The 18,127-nt window shown below is 55.6% G+C and overlaps 1 protein-coding gene across 2 annotated transcripts; it reads right to left on the reverse strand.

Moving 5' to 3' along the window:
* Positions 1-400: 400 nt before the first annotated feature.
* On the reverse strand, positions 401-17,401 carry Plcb3 (phospholipase C beta 3). Of its 2 annotated transcripts, XM_029537935.1 has the most exons (32): positions 17,134-17,372; positions 14,585-14,662; positions 14,341-14,409; positions 14,096-14,236; positions 13,760-13,839; positions 13,625-13,678; positions 13,450-13,525; positions 13,237-13,337; positions 12,357-12,523; positions 12,133-12,279; positions 11,037-11,277; positions 10,785-10,869; positions 10,517-10,703; positions 9,677-9,885; positions 8,227-8,323; positions 8,059-8,143; positions 7,706-7,830; positions 6,966-7,120; positions 6,711-6,872; positions 6,029-6,128; positions 5,841-5,945; positions 5,594-5,685; positions 4,139-4,292; positions 4,015-4,050; positions 3,706-3,898; positions 3,189-3,342; positions 3,021-3,097; positions 2,833-2,922; positions 2,691-2,748; positions 2,370-2,456; positions 2,071-2,286; positions 401-1,169 (listed from the first exon to the last, which is right to left on the reverse strand). In XM_029537935.1, the coding sequence occupies exons 1-31, from the start codon at positions 17,230-17,232 to the stop codon at positions 2,083-2,085; spliced, it is 3,708 nt and encodes a 1,235-aa protein (XP_029393795.1). In that variant the 5' UTR covers positions 17,233-17,372; the 3' UTR covers positions 401-1,169; positions 2,071-2,082. The 2 variants fall into 2 exon arrangements, with proteins under 2 accessions (XP_029393795.1, XP_021075073.1); XM_021219414.1 differs by lacking the exon at positions 401-1,169 and having other exon boundaries at positions 1,719-2,286; positions 17,134-17,401.
* Between the last annotated feature and the right edge of the window lie 726 nt (positions 17,402-18,127).

An 18,127-nucleotide genomic window follows, 5' to 3' on the forward strand; every position in this document is an offset into this window, starting at 1 on the left:
ACAAGCTCTAAGGGCTGAGACGAAGAAGAGGCAACCCGCGGAGTCGGGCTGCTTGGCTTGGGTGGGGAAGAGGAGCGTGGCTAGACCCCTGGGACTGCCAGGCCCTTATCTCTAATATGGTAATTGGGAGCTGCAGCCCAGCCGGCCGCCGGAATTTAGCGTTCTGCAAACCATGTCGCGGCTCCCAGGGGGCGGGCGGGAGGGGGGTCATTTGCTCCTATTTGGGTCAGTCCTTGTGAGCAGCTACTGTTTGACCGGCCTGGGGCCAGCGCAGCTCAGGGACCTGGCAAGACACGTGGGGCGGGGCGGGGCGGCGCGGCAGACTGATCGCTAGGGAACGTAGAAGCTTCTCACAGGGACCTGGAGCAGGGCCCAGAGCTCAGTTCAGAGATTTATTGGCGCCCCTATAGCCCAGGCCAGTGCTTTGCGCTGGATATGCAGATAAGTTGCGCCACAACTCTTTGCTTCCCGGAACATGGGAGTGGATGGCCTCCACAACGGGGCCTCAAGGAGTAGGTCAAACTTGAAGGTGAGGCTATGTCTGGAACTGACACTCTGCAGATGGACACTCCAGGATCTTGGGACTTAGCTTGTTTTTGAGGGCCCAAACCACATGGAGTGTTTGGGAAAATGGAGGTCAGCCAGTCAGCGATATAGGACATGGGATGCGGAAAAGTGGCAGATCTGGGAACATGACACGGACTGACAGCTGAAGAAGGTGACTTGGGCAATGACAGGAATCTCAGGGAGAGCTGAGGCCTTAGCCCTGGGAAGCCCAACCCTGGCCACCCAGTTTCTCTGGCCTTCCTACCCGATCTGTTTGCCTGGGGCTGCAACAAAAACAAAGCAAAGCAAACACTTGATTGGCAGGAGATAAGCCCAGATAAGAGGCTGCCTTCCTCCGAGGGAGGGAGCAGCCAGTCCCCAACCGCCAGGAAGTTGGGAGAGGCCTTGAAGGAGTGCCAGCCTGCCCCAGCTGCAGAGCTGGGCCCATTCTCTTGCCACAAAGTCTCTGGTGTTCCTGGCTGGTCCCAAGCTCAGAGCATGTCCTCCAGCTGGTGAAGACCATCTAGCACAGGGCTAACACGCAGTCCATCCTGCCTTCCAGCAGGCCTCCACTTAGCTATGGCCCAGTAAATGCATCTTCCATTCGGGGCCTGTTTCCATATCTGTAAAACAGGCAAAACATCTCCTTCATAGGGATGAGAGGGCCACGGGGTATCCACAGAGTATCAGCTCTGCCAGCAATAACCCTTAAGACTATCAATTTCCTTTCTCTCTCTTAAGAGCCACGGACCTTTCCCACAAATCTGAAAACTCAGCTTCAACCCTTAGTGGGGCCCTCAGCAGCCCTGGTAGAAGATGCTGGGTGCTTGGGTCATATCAGGCAACAGGAAGTGGTGGGGAGTAGGGAAGGCTTCCTAAAGCAGGGTCTGAGCCTGAACAAAGAGAGATGAGGTAAGGCTGAGGGAAAAGAGATTAATGGGTTTGGGAAACTTAGGGGCTCGGGACAGATGTCAGAAGCCACCTCTGACAGGGTCTAAGGTCACCACAGCTTAGACAAGGCAGCCAAGTTCAAACCTTGAAACTCTTCGATAGGAATCTGACCACAGTGGCACACCCCCATTTTATGGATGAGGAAACTGAGGCCCCAGAGAAATGGCAGTACCAGAGCTAGAGCCCAGAGTGTTTTCATCCAAACTACACTGTACACAGGGTCCCTGAAGTCCACTTTTATTCATGTTAAAAAAAAAAAAAGTCCCCTAATAAATGGTTGCTTTCTACTACCCAGAACTCCAGGGTTCCACCTGCTGTTCCTTGGGAATCGGGGAGTACCTATCTTAGGTGAATGTTATGGGGTACAAGCTAGCCCTTTCCCTAGGCCTGAAGTTAGAAGGGGAGGCTGAGGACCAAGAGGTCCCAGGAAGATGAAGGGAGTTAGAGTTAGTGTGAGGCATTTGCCCCAGATTTTAAAAAAATAAAATTTCTAAAGGTAAAAGGTTAAAAAAAAAACCCAAAGTATTAGTGTCTTCTACCCACAGCCCAGTGCCCACCCAGACTTGTGGCCACCTCTTGCTCAGTTCAAAGCTGGGTGTTCTCCTCCTGGCTCTCCGAGTCAGCGCTGGACAGGTGCCCACCACTCCCAGGTGCATGACCATTGCTGGCACAGGCCACCAGGGGGCCGTCCCCCAGTCCCTCTGATGTCTCGCCCAGCAGGCACCGACGGATCTCCTGGGGCAATCTCTCTCGCTGTTCCTTACACTCCTGGGTCAGCTGGGCCAGCAGCTACAAGAGGGTGAGTGTCCCAGAGGGGCCAGGCTGCCCCGCTCCCCTGCTGCCCGCTTGTGCGCCTCCTTCCCAGGCCTCACCTTGGGTTCCTCTTCCTCTAGCTGCTGGAGGACTTGCTGCTGCCCTGCCACCAGGCGTTCATGGCGCTGCTTCTGGGCCTCTTCCAGCTGTAAAGGAGGGCAAGGGTTCAGCTGAGGGAGTGGCAAGGCCTTGGGGGGGGGGAGGTCACTGGGGCAGAGGGATGTCAGGGCTCCCAAGGTGTTGGATATGGGACCGGGGCAGTTGGTACAGTCCCCGGAGGAAAGCCATTAGGAGCCTTTTGGAGAAAAATGTGGCACCAAGGTGGGCACTGAAAAGCCAAGTTCCTGATGAGTGAAGGAGGGGAGGGGGACCTCACTCACCCGTCTGATGGAGTTTACTGACTCAGTGATGTGCCGCCGATTAATCTCTGTCAGTTCCCTGCAGATGTAAAAGGGAGGGCTCAGGGCCAGGCTCTCTTCCGGCCTCCCCTTACTCAGTGGCTTCCAGTCCCAGCACACTTACACCTCCTTCTTGTGTTTCTCCCTTGTCTTGGCCTCTGAGATACTGTTGTTGCGCTTCCTGTCCAGGATCTTCTGAAGCTCCTTCTTCTCCCTGGAGCAGCGCGGAGGGGACAGGAGGGAGTCAGAGGCTGGACTCTGGGCACCAGAGTCCCTCACCCTCCTCACCCAGGACCTTCTGTCTGTCGGCACCTTTCATTCAGCTCCTTCAGCTTCTTGAACTGAGTTGTGTGTGTATCCAGGACAACTTCCTTGAGCCGCTGATGAGCCTGGGGAGGCAGGCAGCCAGCAGGTAACACGGGGCTGAAGGCACAGCTACCCAGGAAGCTGGCTCTCCTTGCCTATACCAGTGCCCCTCACCTGTCGCAGATGCTCCAGCCTCCGCTTGGTCTCCACATCTGCCTGGGCTTCCCTCAGCTCCAGCAGGCTCTGGACTTGTCGGTTCTGGAACTCTCGATACTGTTTGGCCTCCTCTTCTTCCTCCTTCACATCCTCTACATTGGTGGCCTTGCCCCTATAGGGAGAACCTTCTCAATGCCAGGTCTCCGGTAGAGGAGGACAGTTAGAGCAGAGCTCATGCCAGCAGAGTAGCAGGCACCAGTTAGGTAAGCCATGCTATGCAAATCAGGAGGCCTAGCAGGGGCCAGCAGCTGTCCTGTTAGCTTCACACAGCTGATGGGTTCCTGGCCGGCAGGCTGGCCGGGGACTTCAGAAGAGGTGTCACTCCCAGGGAAGAGTGAGGGCCCAGCATGGGAGCCTGCCTCCACCTTCCTGCCACCTGAGCATGCCCACCCAGCCCGGAGACTCACAGGCACGCCTCCCTCTGATATTCCTATCAGCACACAACACAGGTGGCAACAGGCTGCAGGGCACTCACAGGGCACTGGGGGAGGGCCGGCACTTCCCCTCAGCCCTGGCCTGGGCCAGGCCATCCAGAAGGCGGCGGGTGAGAGCCACGGCCTTGCGCTGGTGCTTCTTACGCAGCTCCCGCAGGTCTCGATCCTGCCGGCTCCGGAGCTTCGCCATAGCCTTGTGGCTTCGGAGCTCTTCTAGAGGTGTAGGGGTCACCTCTACGAGGGAGAGCAAAGGAGGCAGGTTAGCGGTTGGGGTGGGCCAGGCGTGGCTGAGCTGGGTGGGGCAGATGCCTACCAGGTGGCCCTACCCCGGATCAGGCTGTGCCCCTTACCAGAGAGGATGCTGGCAATCAAATCATCTCGCTGCCCTGGAGAGCAGAGACTGTGGTGAGAAGCCGCGGGATCCAGCTGCGGGTGGCTCCCCGTGGCCTGCCCCTAGCACAGGCTGTCCCTTACCTGGGCTACTGAGGGAGGAGCTAGTGGGGGAAGTGGTAGGACCGGGGAGCCAGCGAGGCGAGGCATCCAGTGGGTTAGGTGTGGGGTTGGAGGGGAGCTGTGACCCTGGCTGTTGACACGGGGTCTCCTGCAATGTCTCTGTACTGGCCTGAGCCTGTAAGAGAAAACTCTTTCCAAAAATGTTCTCTTCCTCCTTCCACCTCCTGTATGCCCTCTGCCTACACAATGAGGAGGTTAGCAGTAGGCACCCCTCGACCCTTGCCCAAGCCATCAGGGAGGCTCCCTGTTACCAGATCAGATGCTTCTGGAGAAGCCTGGCCCCGCCCCGCCCCGCCCCGGCGGGCCTTCCTCTGCGCCCCTCCCTCCCTCCCACTCGCCTGGTGGTTTGTCCTGCTCTTGGATGCTTAGCTTCTGATTTAATCAGCAAAGGAAGCAAGTGCAGAGCGGGCACCAGTCTCTTCGACTAACAGCCCTAATTGCAGTCAGCTCTTTCCTGGCGGCCACAGGCCCCATGGGGACCGGGTCAGGACATGTGGCTGAACCTCTGCTCCTGGCGCCTTCCCACTGAAGCCACTATCTCTTCATGGCTTCCCAAGCTTCCAGTACCCCAGTGTGTGTACACCCAATGCTTTGACCCTGTCTAGACACAACCCAAATCAGTGCAAATGGGAATGTCCTCTTTCAAGAGTCCATAAGTGAGCTGAGGGTATAGCTCAGTGGTAGAGCATTTGCCTGGCTGGCTTAAGACCATGGGCTCCATCCCTACCCAGCATGACTGGTAAAGTACCTACCATAAATGCATGAGGGCCTTTGGTTGGACCACCTCATGCCTATAACCCCACTGCTTGGGTAGGCAAAGTCAAGGGGATATCTGAGGTCACTGGCCAGCCAGTCTGGTTCAGTGAGACCCTATCTCAGAAAATCAGGTAGAGTGTGTGTCTGGAAAAACCCCCACGCACACATATGTGCACACAAACCAACATGTTTACACACAAAAGCAAAAATCTACAGTCCTTCTGCCCACTGTAAGCTATCTAAAATCCCCCGACAGTACCACATGGCAGAAAGGGCAAGCTTTAGGGGCTGAAAATAGGCCAAAGGCCCGGCCAGGCTGTGTGGCACTGAGCCATTTCCCATAGCCTCAGTGTCCCATCTCTGTGAGGGACAGGACAGTGAGCCAAGGATGTGACTGACCTCATACTAGGGCTGGCAGCAACAGCCACTTCACTTCATTTCTAGGTTTGAGTAGGACAAAAGAACCCAGAAAAGGAGCAGGCTTCCCAGGCATGGAGTGGGCTGGGGAGACAGGAAACTAGGCTCTGCAATAAGACACTTAACAGCAGAGACTGGAGAAAGGCATCAGATGGCAGGGTTGGGAGCTGGGGGTACCTGTGGAAGAGTTGTTCACTGTCAAGGTGGGCTTAGCCCTGCCCACCTCAGTGGCTGCCCACTCACCTCACTCTCCCCAATGAGAGCAGCCAGTTGCTTGGCCCGCTGGTCCATTAGGCTGACGTGCTTGATGGGGTTAATCAAGGCCTCCGCATAGTCTAGAGGAAGTAGAAGGCTCACTCTTCCTGCCAGCCCAGGGCTCCAAGGGTGGGAAGTCTGACCCCACTTGAACTGGGGCACCTAAATCAGCCATGCCCAAGCCCAGTCCCCACCCTTCTGGGCTCCGCCGAACCTATCACCCTGTCTCCCTCACCCTGGTGGTCATCTGGGATGTAGTCAGAAGCTTCAGTGTAGATAAGCAGGGCGGGCAGGCACAAGGGTTGGTTGGCCTCATTTCGCAGGCAGACATAGTGATACCCTGGGTGGGCAGTGGGGAAAGTTGATCTAGGCCTGGCCAAATTCCCAAGCTACCCCAATACTGCCCAAAGCCTGCGGACTCACCTGAGCGGATGGCAGAGACAGGCAGGATACGGTGCCCAACAAATCTGCCACCCTCCTCAAAGGCTGCGATGCGAAGCGAGGCCAGCGTGGGCAGCACAACCTGTGGAGCCCACAATGCTGAGCCATGGGGCAGAGCCAGGACCAACCACCATACCATAGCCGCCAAGGCCTCCCCCTCAGAGCACAGAAGCCCAGCTCAAGGGATGACCACCAGAGTCCTGAGCCAAGAATAGAGGTAGCCAGAAGCCCTCAGGGCTATCCATAGGATAGGACAGCACAGGTCACACTGTGGCCTGCTTAGTAACTATACTGAGCTATGTGTATAAATTCAGGACACACTTCAACCAGGTCAAGAGTAGAGGCCACATTCCCATGGGACCACACTGGGGGGTTTGGGGAAGGTCAAGCTTGTAGTTGTGGTCTCTGGCAAGTACTTCCTGCCGTGGAGACAAGGCAGTGCCTGTTCCTAATGTGGGGAAAGAACAGGAACGGCACAAGATAGGACATGCTGTCATCATCCCTATGCTACGGCCCTTGTCTCTTCTTATCCCATCTGTCACTCAGAAAAGGTCAGAGAACGAAGCCTGACCCTGCGATATGCAGGGTCACAGGGAGGTCACCTGTCACTGTCAAGGTGCCTGGCACAGTCATGATGGGCTGGCCTGCCACAGAGGGGGCTTACCTTGGGGAAGTCAAAGGGTTCCTCATCCCACACAGGGTTAAATGAGTTCCCCTGGGATGTCCGTGTACGATATTTGCGTCTCGTGTCAACTGGGAGGCCAAACATGTCCACCTCGACGTAGATGCCCACCTTCTTGTCAGACAGGAACTGCCCCGAAATCACCTGGGGTTGGCGGGACAGCCCAGGAAGGTAAGTAAGGCAGCTGCTGCGTTTCTTCCTCAAAACACCCTAGGCCCAACCCCTCCTGGGCCCCACCTTGACCCGCAAGGCGTTGGCCACTATGCCATCTACGATGACCTCAGTGAAGGGGTCAAAAGACTTGTCCGGCCGCCGCATAAACTCAGGCTTCAGCAAGTACCCACTGCGCCCATTGTATTCAAACACGCCTGCGTTGAGCTGCATTGGCAAATCTGTAGGCAACACAGGCAGATCAGTAAAGGGTCTTAGCAAGGGTCAGCCAGAGTTCAAGGTCCAGGACCAGGAATGGGATCAATGGATCAAGGGTCCAGGTTCAAGAACAACTATAGAGGTGAGGGTCCATGGAATCAGTCTCGGTAAGGGTTCAGACAAAGTCTGGGTTAAATTTGGGGAATTGAAGATTAGGTAAATCAGGAGCCAGTAAGATGGGCAAGGGTCAAGGACGGTGTGCTGGCCAGTTCTATGTCAACTTGACACCAGCTAGAGTCACTTTGGAAGCGGGGACCTCAATTGAGAAAGTGCCTCCCATCAGACTGGCCAGTAGTGCACTTCTTTTGATTGAGGATTGATATGGGAGGGCTGGTGGTCCTGGATGCTGTAAGAAGGCAGGCTGAGCAAGCCATGAGGAGCAAGCCAGTGAGCAGTGTCCCTCCATGGCCTCTGCTCCAGTTGCTTTCCTGACTCCCCTCAATGATGTAAACTGTAAGATGGAACAAAAAACCCCTTCCTTCCCAAGTCGCATTTGGTCACATTGTTTTATCCACCAATAAAATCCCTGAGACAGGGCCAGAGCTCACCCAAAGTCTGGAAGTTGAGGGCAACAAGCTGGCAACCCACGTTCCAGAAGAGCTGAGGCATGTAGTTGGAGGAGTCCACTCGTGTGCCCTTGGGGTAGATGCGGCTGAGCTGCTGTTTGTTGTATCTGGGGTTGTCGGTCAGGGCCATAAGGGAAGAAGTAACACTCCCTCCCTTCCAGTCTCTGTCTCGGGCCCCACCTCACTCTCCTAGAATCCCACTCCCAGCAAAGCTGCCCATGCTGTCCCTGAGCCTTCCGCCTCAGCCCACTGAGGACCCCATGCAGATGCTTCTGTGGCATCAGCAAGTCCCCCGCTGTCGGCCCCACTCTAGCCGCAGTGCCTGGGGAGGATACTCCACAAACTCCATGGGACTCTTGGTCAGTTGCTCCATTGCCTTGGTCTCCACAAAGGATGACATCTCGAAGCACTTGTTTCTTTCTGAGGGTGGGGGTGGGGAAGGGGGGATGTAAGAGCAGCCAAGGCCTGGCAGGGCCAGCTCCCAGTCACCCATCCCCACTCACTTCGAGCAGCCTCAAAGGACTTGAACTTGACGGGCTCAACGTAGTTGACGAGCGTTGACATCTCCTCCGTGGCATTGACCTCACTGCTGGCTGTGCCCTGTGGCCCCAAACTCAAGATCAGTGGTACCAGGTGTCCCTTACTCCCCTCACACACACACCCAGGGGGAAGAGCCCTTTCCCACACATGCAGGCATACTGCTCCACAGCCTCCTGCAAGACGCTGACACATCCCTGGACAGAGAGGCCTCTCAGTGCCCAGCATACACACTGTCCCTAACTCAGGGACCCTCGCAAATCTTCCCTCCCACAACAGGCACAGTGACCCTTCTGTCAACTCCACTCTCAGAATTCCCTTTGAGTCTCTCTCTTGCCACAGGGCCTTGGCACATGGCTAGTGCCACCTCTAGGTCTGTTTGCCCCAACTTACATGCCAGGGCACAGTCCCTTTCCCAGACTGCAATTCTGTATCCTCTTTTTACTGTATTTACTCTTCTTATATGTGTGAGTGTGTATAAGTGTGGGTACTTGCTGCCATGGTGCACACATGCTGATGAGGGGACAACTTTTGAGAGTCAGTTCTGTCCTTCTACCTTGGGTTCTGGGTGTCAAAGTCTGGTCACTAGGCTTGTATGGTAATCACTATTACGTGCTATGCCACCTTGCCAGTCCTGTACCCTAATACTCTTTTTTGAGACAGGGTCTCTCTCTGTTGCTCTTGATAGCCTAGAATTCACTATGTAGATAGACCAGGCTGGCCTCAAATTCACAGAGATCTACTTGCCTCTGCTGAGATTAAAGGCACGCACCACCATTTATTTATTTATTTATTTATTTATTTAAATTTTTTTGAGACAGGGTTTCTCTGTGTAGCTTAGCTGTCCTGGAACTCACTCTGTAGACCAGGCTGGCCTCGAACTCAGAAATCCACCTGCCTCTGCCTCCCAAGTGCTGGGATTAAAGGCATGCGCCACCACTGCCCAGCCCCTACCCTAGCTCTTTTCTTCTTTTCTTTTTTCTTTTCTTCTTTTTCTTTTCTTTCTTTCTCTTTCTTTCTCTCTTTCTCTTTCTTCCTTCCTGTCTATCTATATCTATCATCTATTAATCTATCATCTATCAATCATCTATCATTTGTCTATCATCTATCTTTCTATCTATCTATCATCTATCTATTATCTATCTATCTATCATCTATCTTTCTATCTATCTATCATCTATCTATCTATGTATCATCTATCTATGCCCTTCTCTGTTATCTGTGAGGAGGACAAGCATGTGGATGCAGATGCTTTTACCAGTGGGGCATCTCTTTGGCCTTGCACCCTAACTCTTGCAGACTCATTTGCATACCAGCATAAACTGGAGCCTGCATAGATTAAGCTCTAAGAGAGCAAATGAGCAGCACAAAGGCTGCCACCCAGCAAACACCCCTCTGCCTGCCTGTGGTCCTGACCTCATCAGTGGTGGGCTTTTTTGGATCCGTCGTTTCCTCCTCTTCCTCATCTTCCTCCTCATCCTCTCGGTCGCGGTCAGGCACGGGCACATTAGGTCCCTGGCTGAGGCCCTCCTCACCCAGAGACTTCTGAGGCTCCAGGCTGGTCTTCTCGGGTCCTACCTCCTCCCCATTGCTTAGGCCAGGGCAGCTGTCGGAGCTGGGAGACCCTGCACAGGGCCAAGGGTCCAGTGTCAGGCCCACAGGCTGGTACTGTGGAGGCCTGCAGGTTGTACTCAGTGTGTGGGTGGGGAGGTCAGGGTGCTGCCCTCTTAAAGAAGCACAGCTTGGAGAGAGGATAGGGACCCAAGTCTGGGTGGCATCAGGGCTAGTGGCTGCCCAGAGGTATCACAGGTCAGAGCTACACAGAGCAGGGACCTAGAGCAAGAGCCCGCAGGGCCAAGCAGTAGCAGAGCTGCAAGTTGGGCTCACGCAGAGCTGTACCCGGCAGGGGTTAGTGGGGTGAGCAGTTATGTGTCACATGATGAGGGGCCTCAATATGGAGACTTGAGGGGGCCTCAATATGGAGACTTGGCAAAGGTTAGATGAAAGTTGAAGTAGGTGAGTAAACAGAGTCAGTGGAGGTTACACGTCAAGTGTCAGGGGGCTGAAGGAAGAGGATGGGTGAGGTCAAAGGTCAGAATCCAGAGCCCTACCCTCACCAGGCAGCAGTGACATACTGAAAGTCAGGGCAGAGCCGAGAGGTGGGAAGGAAGGAGGTCGGGCTGGAGTGGTGGAGACACTGGGGTGAGAAGTTACGTCTGCGTTAGGATCAGGGCTGGAGGTCAGACCAGGCCATACCAAGCTGGGGTGAGGAGGGCTCTGTGGCGGCCGAGCTCTCACTCAAGGCCGAGTTGCTCTGTTCCAGAGGCCGCTTGCGTACTGAGCTGTCAGGGACGCCTGTGCTGGGCCGATGCCGCTTTTTATTCTTCACCAGGATACGGCCCATCAGGTCCTGTGGACTAGGCAGGGGGATGCCCGCAGATAGCTGGGCAATGTGGACAGGTCAGGACCTAGTCAGTCACCCTTCACCTGCATACACCCTGGCTTAACTCCAAGCCCCCCATACCGGGTATTTGTCGAGTGGGTCAATGAGCAGCGCATCCCCAAAGATAGAGCGGCAGTACTCAGCCATCTTGGCCTGCTGCTTTGCCCTGTGGGGACAAGGTCAGAGGTCAAAGGTTCCCAGAGGTCAGAGGCCTATAGAGTGGGTGAGTATCTAGGGTCAGAGCTAATGACAGTACGAGAGGGCTGTGTTGGGGTCCATCAGACTGCCTCTATCAGAGGTCTCTCTAGCGATCCCCAGGGCAGACCCACTCACGAGTCGACATGGTTCTCGAAGGAGAGGATGACAGGGTAGGGTGAGGTCTTGAAGGCTGTCTCAGCGATGGCCTCTAGCACATCACGCAATGGCACCTCAGTGGTCATGGTGAAACCATGAGTGATGAAGGGCTCTTCCTCCGGTGGCCGTCCCTTCCATACATCCAACTCCACACAGCGGCAGCCCCACAGCAGCGCCTGGCGGTACATCTCCACCGATGATGTTCCAGCCAGCTGGCCCGCTGAAGGTAAGGCTGTGTCACTACCTACCGGCCACCCCATCCCACATGGAACCAACCCACCCCGGGGATGGAGAGTCCCCTGACCCAGCCAACCAATTCCAGGGCAGTATTACTCCTCCAGTCAGTGCGGAGGCAGTACCACCTTCCCCAGAAGCCCTCAGGGAAGGGCAGATATCCTGAGCCCCAGTCCCTGGTATGCATCAGGCGGCACAGAGTAGGCATTCAGTAGCATCTGCAGACACAGCTGGTCCCTCCTCCAAGGCTCCCAGCACTGCCCCACTATGGAGTCCCCAGATACCGTCTAGAGCTCCGTAGGACCTAACTAGTTTCTACCATAGCTATTCCTGCCACCCATCTTTCCTGCACCAGCCTTACCACCTCCTGCCTAGGGGATCAGGGCCCCTCCCTGCCTCCAACCCAATCTCCACAGAACTCCTACCAGGTCACAGTGCTTTTCCTACTTAAGCCATCCACGCTTTGCCACTCACATTGAGTCGAGTCCAGAAGCCTTCCAGAACGGGCCCAGCCCTCTCCTTCTGTGTACCTGCCATTAGGCCCATTTACTTACACACACACACACACACACACACACAGTAGACTAACACTCGACCCCTTAGTTGCACCTACAGCCCTTTTTGTACTTCTAAAACCATCTGTCTCTGGCTCACCCATCTGTACAGGCTACTCCCATACAATGAACAAATATGCCATCAGCCTGTCCCCAGGGACACTTCAAGATACTCAGAAGACCTATCCAGAGATGCTGCCCCTTCCCCAGCACTGGCCAGTGAGTGATGGAGGAGGAACAGTGTATGGGCGAGGATGTGCGTGTCTGCTCCCTGCTGTCTCACTCACCAGTGAGATAGGTGTTGTGTGAGGAATTGATGAAGTATGCGCTCAGTGGCTGGGTCATGTCCATGCTCAGATCCAGGGCCTCCAGAGGCAGGATACCGTTCTCCTCCCCTCCCAGGTAGCGGCTGAAGCCCTCCATAGACATCTGGTCTGCGGGTGGGGTGCGGACAGGTCAGCTGGGCTTGGCCCGCCCCACCCACACCGCCCCACTGCCAATAGCTACTCACCACGCTCCAGGAACTGTTTATTCGTCTCATACTTCTCAATGAGCTGCCGAGCCTGTGAGGACCGGAGCGGCGGGTACAGCACTTCATTGAGTCTTGGGTCTCTCTGCTTCTGGTTGATAAAGTCCATAAGCTGCTCCAGAGTGAGGTACGGCTTGCCCTTGGCACCTCTGAAGGGGCCCAGAAGCTGGGTCAGGCTGTAGCCTCAGTTCTCCCCTAGTGCTAAGCCCTCACCCTGGGACACAGAAGGGAGAAGGCATGCGCCTAACTTCAGCAGTCACAGACTGGTATTCTGGGCCTCGGTTTCCCTGTCCACTCTCCTGACCACTCAACAGTGTCAGGCGGAAGACAGACTGGCATCAGCATTCGTAAGAGCTTTAGCCGGCCGGGCAGTGGTGGCACACGCCTTTAATACCAGCACTCAGAAGGCAGAGGCAGGCGGATTTCTGAGTTCGAGGTCAGCCTGGTCTACAAAGTGAGTTCCAGGACAGCCAGGGCTACACAGAAAAACCCCTGTCTCGGAAAAACAAAAAAACAAACAAACAAACAAAAAAAGAGCTTTAAAAGCTGCTAAATGCTTGACCCACCACTTGAATCTCTAGACCCCAGAACCAGTCTTGCCTCCAGCCTCCCACACTGTGTTGGTCCCACAACATGTCTGAGGCCATTGGTTCCCATCCCGAATGGGCTAATCAAGCCACCTGTGGCAAATGGATGACAGAGAGTTCCAGAAACCACATGAGTACCCTGGACGGGTTCCCCTCTTTTCACTCTGACGCTCTAAAACCTGCCTACTGGTACCGGTTTTCACTGAATCAGAAGAACACTGAGCAGAAACTAGAGGCCGAGCCCAGCCTATGAAAGTCATTCCCAGGTTGCTTACATCTCTAGCAGGATCTTGTCAATATCCGGGCGCAGACACAGTTTGTTCAAGAACCGCTCAAAGATTTCCAAGGGAAACTCATCAGGGCGAATGGACTCACTCTGAGGGCGAGGAATGTGGAGTAAGAACCTAGGGCAGCCAGTTCCAGAAAGTGGGTACCCACTGCGACACCCCACCCTGCCCCACCCTCACCCTGGCCCTGCCCCCACACACCCGGTTGAAGTTGAGGCCACAGGACTCCAGCGCCGTCTCCACCCGCTTCTTGTCCGCTGAGAACATCTTCAGAATGCTGAGGCAGGCAGGAGGGGTCAGGGTCAGTGGGGGTGGGGGGCAAGAGATCACCAAGGGCAGGGCAAGAGAAAAGATGCTGAGGGGGAAGGGGGCTCACTTCTTGACCGGAATCCGTCCATCCTGGTTCACCTGCAGCTTCAGCTTCGTGTATCTGGAAAAGCGAGTACAAGGGTCAGATCTTGGGACAGGTCAGCGGAACCCCCAGTGCTCCCTAGGGTAACTGCAGGCTCACGCTTTCCGCAGGAAGGTGTTCCGGGAGGCATTCTGAGCCAGTATGTTCATAGCCAGTTTAAACAACTCCTCTGACCAGACCTGGGAATTGAGAACACACAAGGAGAATAGGTGAAGGGGGCAGAGGGGCTAGCCCAGCCACAGCCTACATCCAGAACAGGGTCTGGTGCATAAAACATCATGAGGACATAGCCAAGCACGGTGGCTTATGTTTGTAATCCCACTACCTGAGAAGCTTTGACAGGATGATTGCCCTGAGTTTGAGGCCAGCCTGGGCTACATAATGTCTTCCAATGAAACATCTGCTTTCCTGGGTTGTCGCTTGACCCCAACCCACCTTGACTGTGTCATCTTGCACAGCCATGAAGTTCAAGAACGTGGTATTTACTGGATCTGGCCCGGCCACCACTGTCATCAGTTTCTCCTCTAGCCGGGTGTCAGGACCCCCAAAGCCCAGTACTTCTCGAATCTTAGGGTCCTGTATAGTGAAAGCCAAGAGTGAGGAGGAGGAGGAGGTGGGGGGGAGGAGGGTCTTGTCCTTTGACAACCTCGGCCCCATCAGTATGAGATCTTAGCCCTCACCTTGGGCAGACGGGCATAACGACCTGTCCTTGTGTCCCTGATGGAGCTGATGTCCAGTGTGTCCACCTCCTGGGAAAACAGAGCCAAGGTTTGTGTCTGAGAAGTACGAGGGGTCCTTAATTGCCCCATCCAGGCTGGGGAATGACCAGCCCCCTGGCTAGGCCTTACCCCCAGGACAAGGGGGCTGGGTAGGGGTCACCGTAGAGGCCTAGGCCCTAACCAGCAGCATTAGCACCATGCTCACCATGTTGGGTCCTGTCCAGTACAAGAAGAAGCCATTGGGGTCCACACGCAGGGTCACCAGGTTGCGACTGGAGGCCTCCTGAGGGCAGTACAAGACAAGAGTTGGGAGTGAGAGCTGGAGAAGGCTTGGTCCTGGACCTACAGTAGCTGCTTTCTGCCAGTGAGCCAAGCAGAAGCTCCTCCAGCCTATAGATGCTCCTGGAGATGAAGACAAGTCATTAACAGGACATTGCGGGTTCAGTCCCCAACATGTCTCCCAGCTTCACCTGTGCCCTGAGGTTCTATCCCACAGGCTACTAGCTACCCTGCTCCTATCACCCAGCTTTGGCCACACCCGACCCTGTACTTTCATTTCTTCTCTACCTATGAAACTGCTGTGGAGGCCTCCAGGAGCCCATCCTGGCCTCGGTTTTCCCAGGAGGCCTGAGAGGTCAGGGATGCTACAATCCTCCGCCTCACACCCTTTACTTTAGCACACTATTCCCGTATGAGAGCAGAGGGCTTGGGAGCCCAGAGCTAAAGCTTCTCTCTGCCCCTTGAGGCCTTACAGTATCTGGCCACCCTAAGATCTTTCTCCTAGCTCATTACCCATCACATTGTACCTCATGGGGTCCTCATAGCCTCTAGGCTCACCCATCTTATAGAAAAGGGCCCCTCATGAAGACTTGGCAGGGAGTTTAATCTTCTCCCTAACAACCCTATGGTGTCTGACAGAAAGGCAGGATAGTAGGAATATGTTCATTTTCTAACAAAGGACTTAGTCACTGATGCCCAAGGCTCTGCCATGTGCTCAGGACCAGCACCAGTCCTACACTCCCATGAGCCAAAAGAGAATGAGCATCCTCAAACTGCTGCTCTCCCTCTCGACAATTCTGCCACCAACAGTGCACGCTCCTGTCCCACTGCCGGGACTCGGAAGCACATCCAGTTCTACACCCTGAATTTCAAAACCCCCTCTTCATGTTCCCCAACACCTCGTGTGTGAGGTGTGTCCTGCCATCACCCTCATTTTACACAGAAGGAAACTGAGGAGTCAGGATTTGCAGGGGCACACTTGCAAAGTCCTGGCACGTGGCAGAGAGCCAAGACCCCCGCAGGACCACCCTGGCTGCTGACCTCACCCTCACAGCAGAGAGCTCAGTTTCTCTCTCGGGAGAACAGGGGTTGCACAGCCCCACCCATGCAGTCTCGGTTTACAAAAGAATAGTAACTGATCTGGGGACACAGGTCCCTAAACCCATGGGACTCATAATCCTTCAACTCTAACCAGAGGACACCAGGTCCCAACTCCTCATGGAGATTCCATACCTTGCCCTGGGCCTGACTAACCAGCCGCCAGTAGTGCTAGAAAGGAGGGAATTTGTGGGGACTGTCCCTAAAGCCCCTGTGGCACCATCCTCAGGGGCCTAACCTCCAAAGGCCACCCAGGTCCCTGGCTCTTCAGTCCCAAACTTTGTTCAGCACCCCCACCCCAACCCAGGCCCTCTCCTTGTTTCCACTTCCTTATTTGGGTTTATCACACTGCAAGGAAAAGGAGAAACTTTTCCCTTTAGGCTGGCCTGGGGGAAGGGGTATCTTGGGGCCCCGGGGGTACCCACCCTTGCCCAGCACACCTGCAGCTAAGGCCACGCCCCCAGTCCCTCCCCTTAGTTCCCACTCCTGCCCCACCCAGCCGGAAAGAAACCTAGCGTCTTCCAGGCCTATGGCCCGACTGTGAAGGAACAGTAAGGCAGCTCAGGCCGCTGAGTTGAGGCCCTAGGGAGCAAGGAGCCCAGGGGGTAGGGGAGGGAACCGTTCAAAAACGTGGGTGAGACGTGGTATCTAGATAAGAAGCCGCAGGTGAGTATTAGGGAAGGACCTGGGAGAAAGCAATAAAAAGTGGGGACCAGGATTTATTGAGGTTCAAAGTCACTAAGTTAAGGAGTGGAGAGCAAAGTTCCCAGAGTTGGAGGAACCTGGAAAGGACCAAAGTCTCCGGTAAGGGGTGGCTCGGTGCTCCCATCTGAACAGAAAGCACGCTGGAATCCAGAAGCAGGACGAAGGGGTATCAAGCAGGGCGTGCTGGAAAGGGATGACTATAATGGCTCAGGCGAGCGAGGCACTGGGAAGAGTAGGATCCCAGTGACACCCCACCCAAGACAAGGATGTCCTATGCCCCCTGGGAGTCCAGTGCCAGGAACAGGAGTCTGGGGACCAGACCAGAAACTGAGAACCAGCATGGAGACTTTGATATTCATCGTCTGGCAAGGGTGAAAAAGAGTGAGAAGAAGGACAGGATTTACTGGGGTTCAAAGTCTCCATGCCAAGGAGTGGAGAGCCCAACTGACCACAGCCAAAGGACTGGGTTGCGGGGGTGAAGAGTGGGGACGACGACAAAGTCTTCAATTACCAGGACAACAGGGGACTCAAGTTTCCGGAGTGCAACAAGGCTGGAATAGGGGGTGCGGTGGTCAGGCAACACTGAAGTGGGGGTCCCTGGCATTCATCTAGTCGAATGTGGTTGAAGGAATCCTTCGATCTGGGCAGAGCAGAGGACAGCCACTCTCTTACCTCGTCCCATTTGATGAACTTACTCCCGCGCCGCAGGGTCTCCACCACGGTGGGCGGCTCCAGCTGCAGCGCGTGGACGCCGGGCCTCGCGCCCGCCATGGCCAAGCCAGGGGCGGCTCGGGGACCTACGGAGCCCCGACGGGAACCGACGATGCCACTGCTCTCTCCACACGCTCCCGCGCGGCCCGCTCTGGCCCCGCGGCGTCAGCGCCCGCCCGCCAGCCAGTCTGTCCGGGACGGACCGGAGACTCGGCGCCCGGCCCCGCCCCCGCCGAGCCCCGCCCCATCGGGCGGTGCCGCCCCCTCCCACCGCTGTGGTGCCGCCCGACCCACGGCGGCGCCCCCTCGCGGTCGGGGCGGCGACTGCAGCCAAAGGGCTGATGGATTGGAATTGGGGGTCTTTGTTGGCCGGCTGACTCAGTAGGACTCTATTTTTCGGTCTTAGATAAAGTGGGAGAGCTTGGGGGCATGGGGCTATTGAGGGTGCACCTGGAAAGACGGGTATTGGAGCTGCTCAAGACATGCCAAGGTCAGCCAGTTGAGGACACCAGGTGGAAAAGGCGAAGATAATAAGGTTGGGGGACACAGACCCTTGTCCTCAACCCGACTCCTACGGCACTTAGATGAGCTCAGGAAACGTCACCCCCATCTCTCTCCATCCCACTCCACCCGCGTGCCCTCACTTCGCCTCACCCCTCCTGCTGCAGAACAGTCCCCCCTCCCAGGGAGCACTTAGCTGGCTAATGGGCCTCCCGCCGGCAGGCGCCCCTCCCCCGTCCCTAGCTCTGGTCGCCTGGAGCTGCCACCTCCTTTGAGGACCCAGGCATCCTGGTTTTCCAGAGAAAACCTTGCCGCAGTTCTTGCGCGGCTGACCCTGTGACGGGAGCCAGTCTCAGTGAACCTCTTAGTTGAAAACTGCATAGTGAAGGATGGTTGTTTGCCCAGAGGTGGCAGAAGCCTCGTGGGTGTCCCCAAAGGAGGGGTTGTGCAGCTC

Source organism: Mus pahari, chromosome 1, assembly GCF_900095145.1.
Source record: "Mus pahari chromosome 1, PAHARI_EIJ_v1.1, whole genome shotgun sequence".
NCBI lineage: Eukaryota > Metazoa > Chordata > Mammalia > Rodentia > Muridae > Mus > Mus pahari.

Coding starts and splice junctions, on each gene's coding strand:
- Plcb3 (XM_029537935.1), bottom strand. CDS start 17,232: ATGGCGGGCGCGAGGCCCGGCGTCCACGCGCTGCAGCTGGAGCCGCCC. Junction 14,663..17,133: donor AGTTCATCAAATGGGACGAG/GTAAGAGAGTGG, acceptor TACTGCCCTCAG/GAGGCCTCCAGTCGCAACCT. Junction 6,129..6,710: donor AACCCTTTGACTTCCCCAAG/GTAAGCCCCCTC, acceptor TGGGCTCCACAG/GTTGTGCTGCCCACGCTGGC.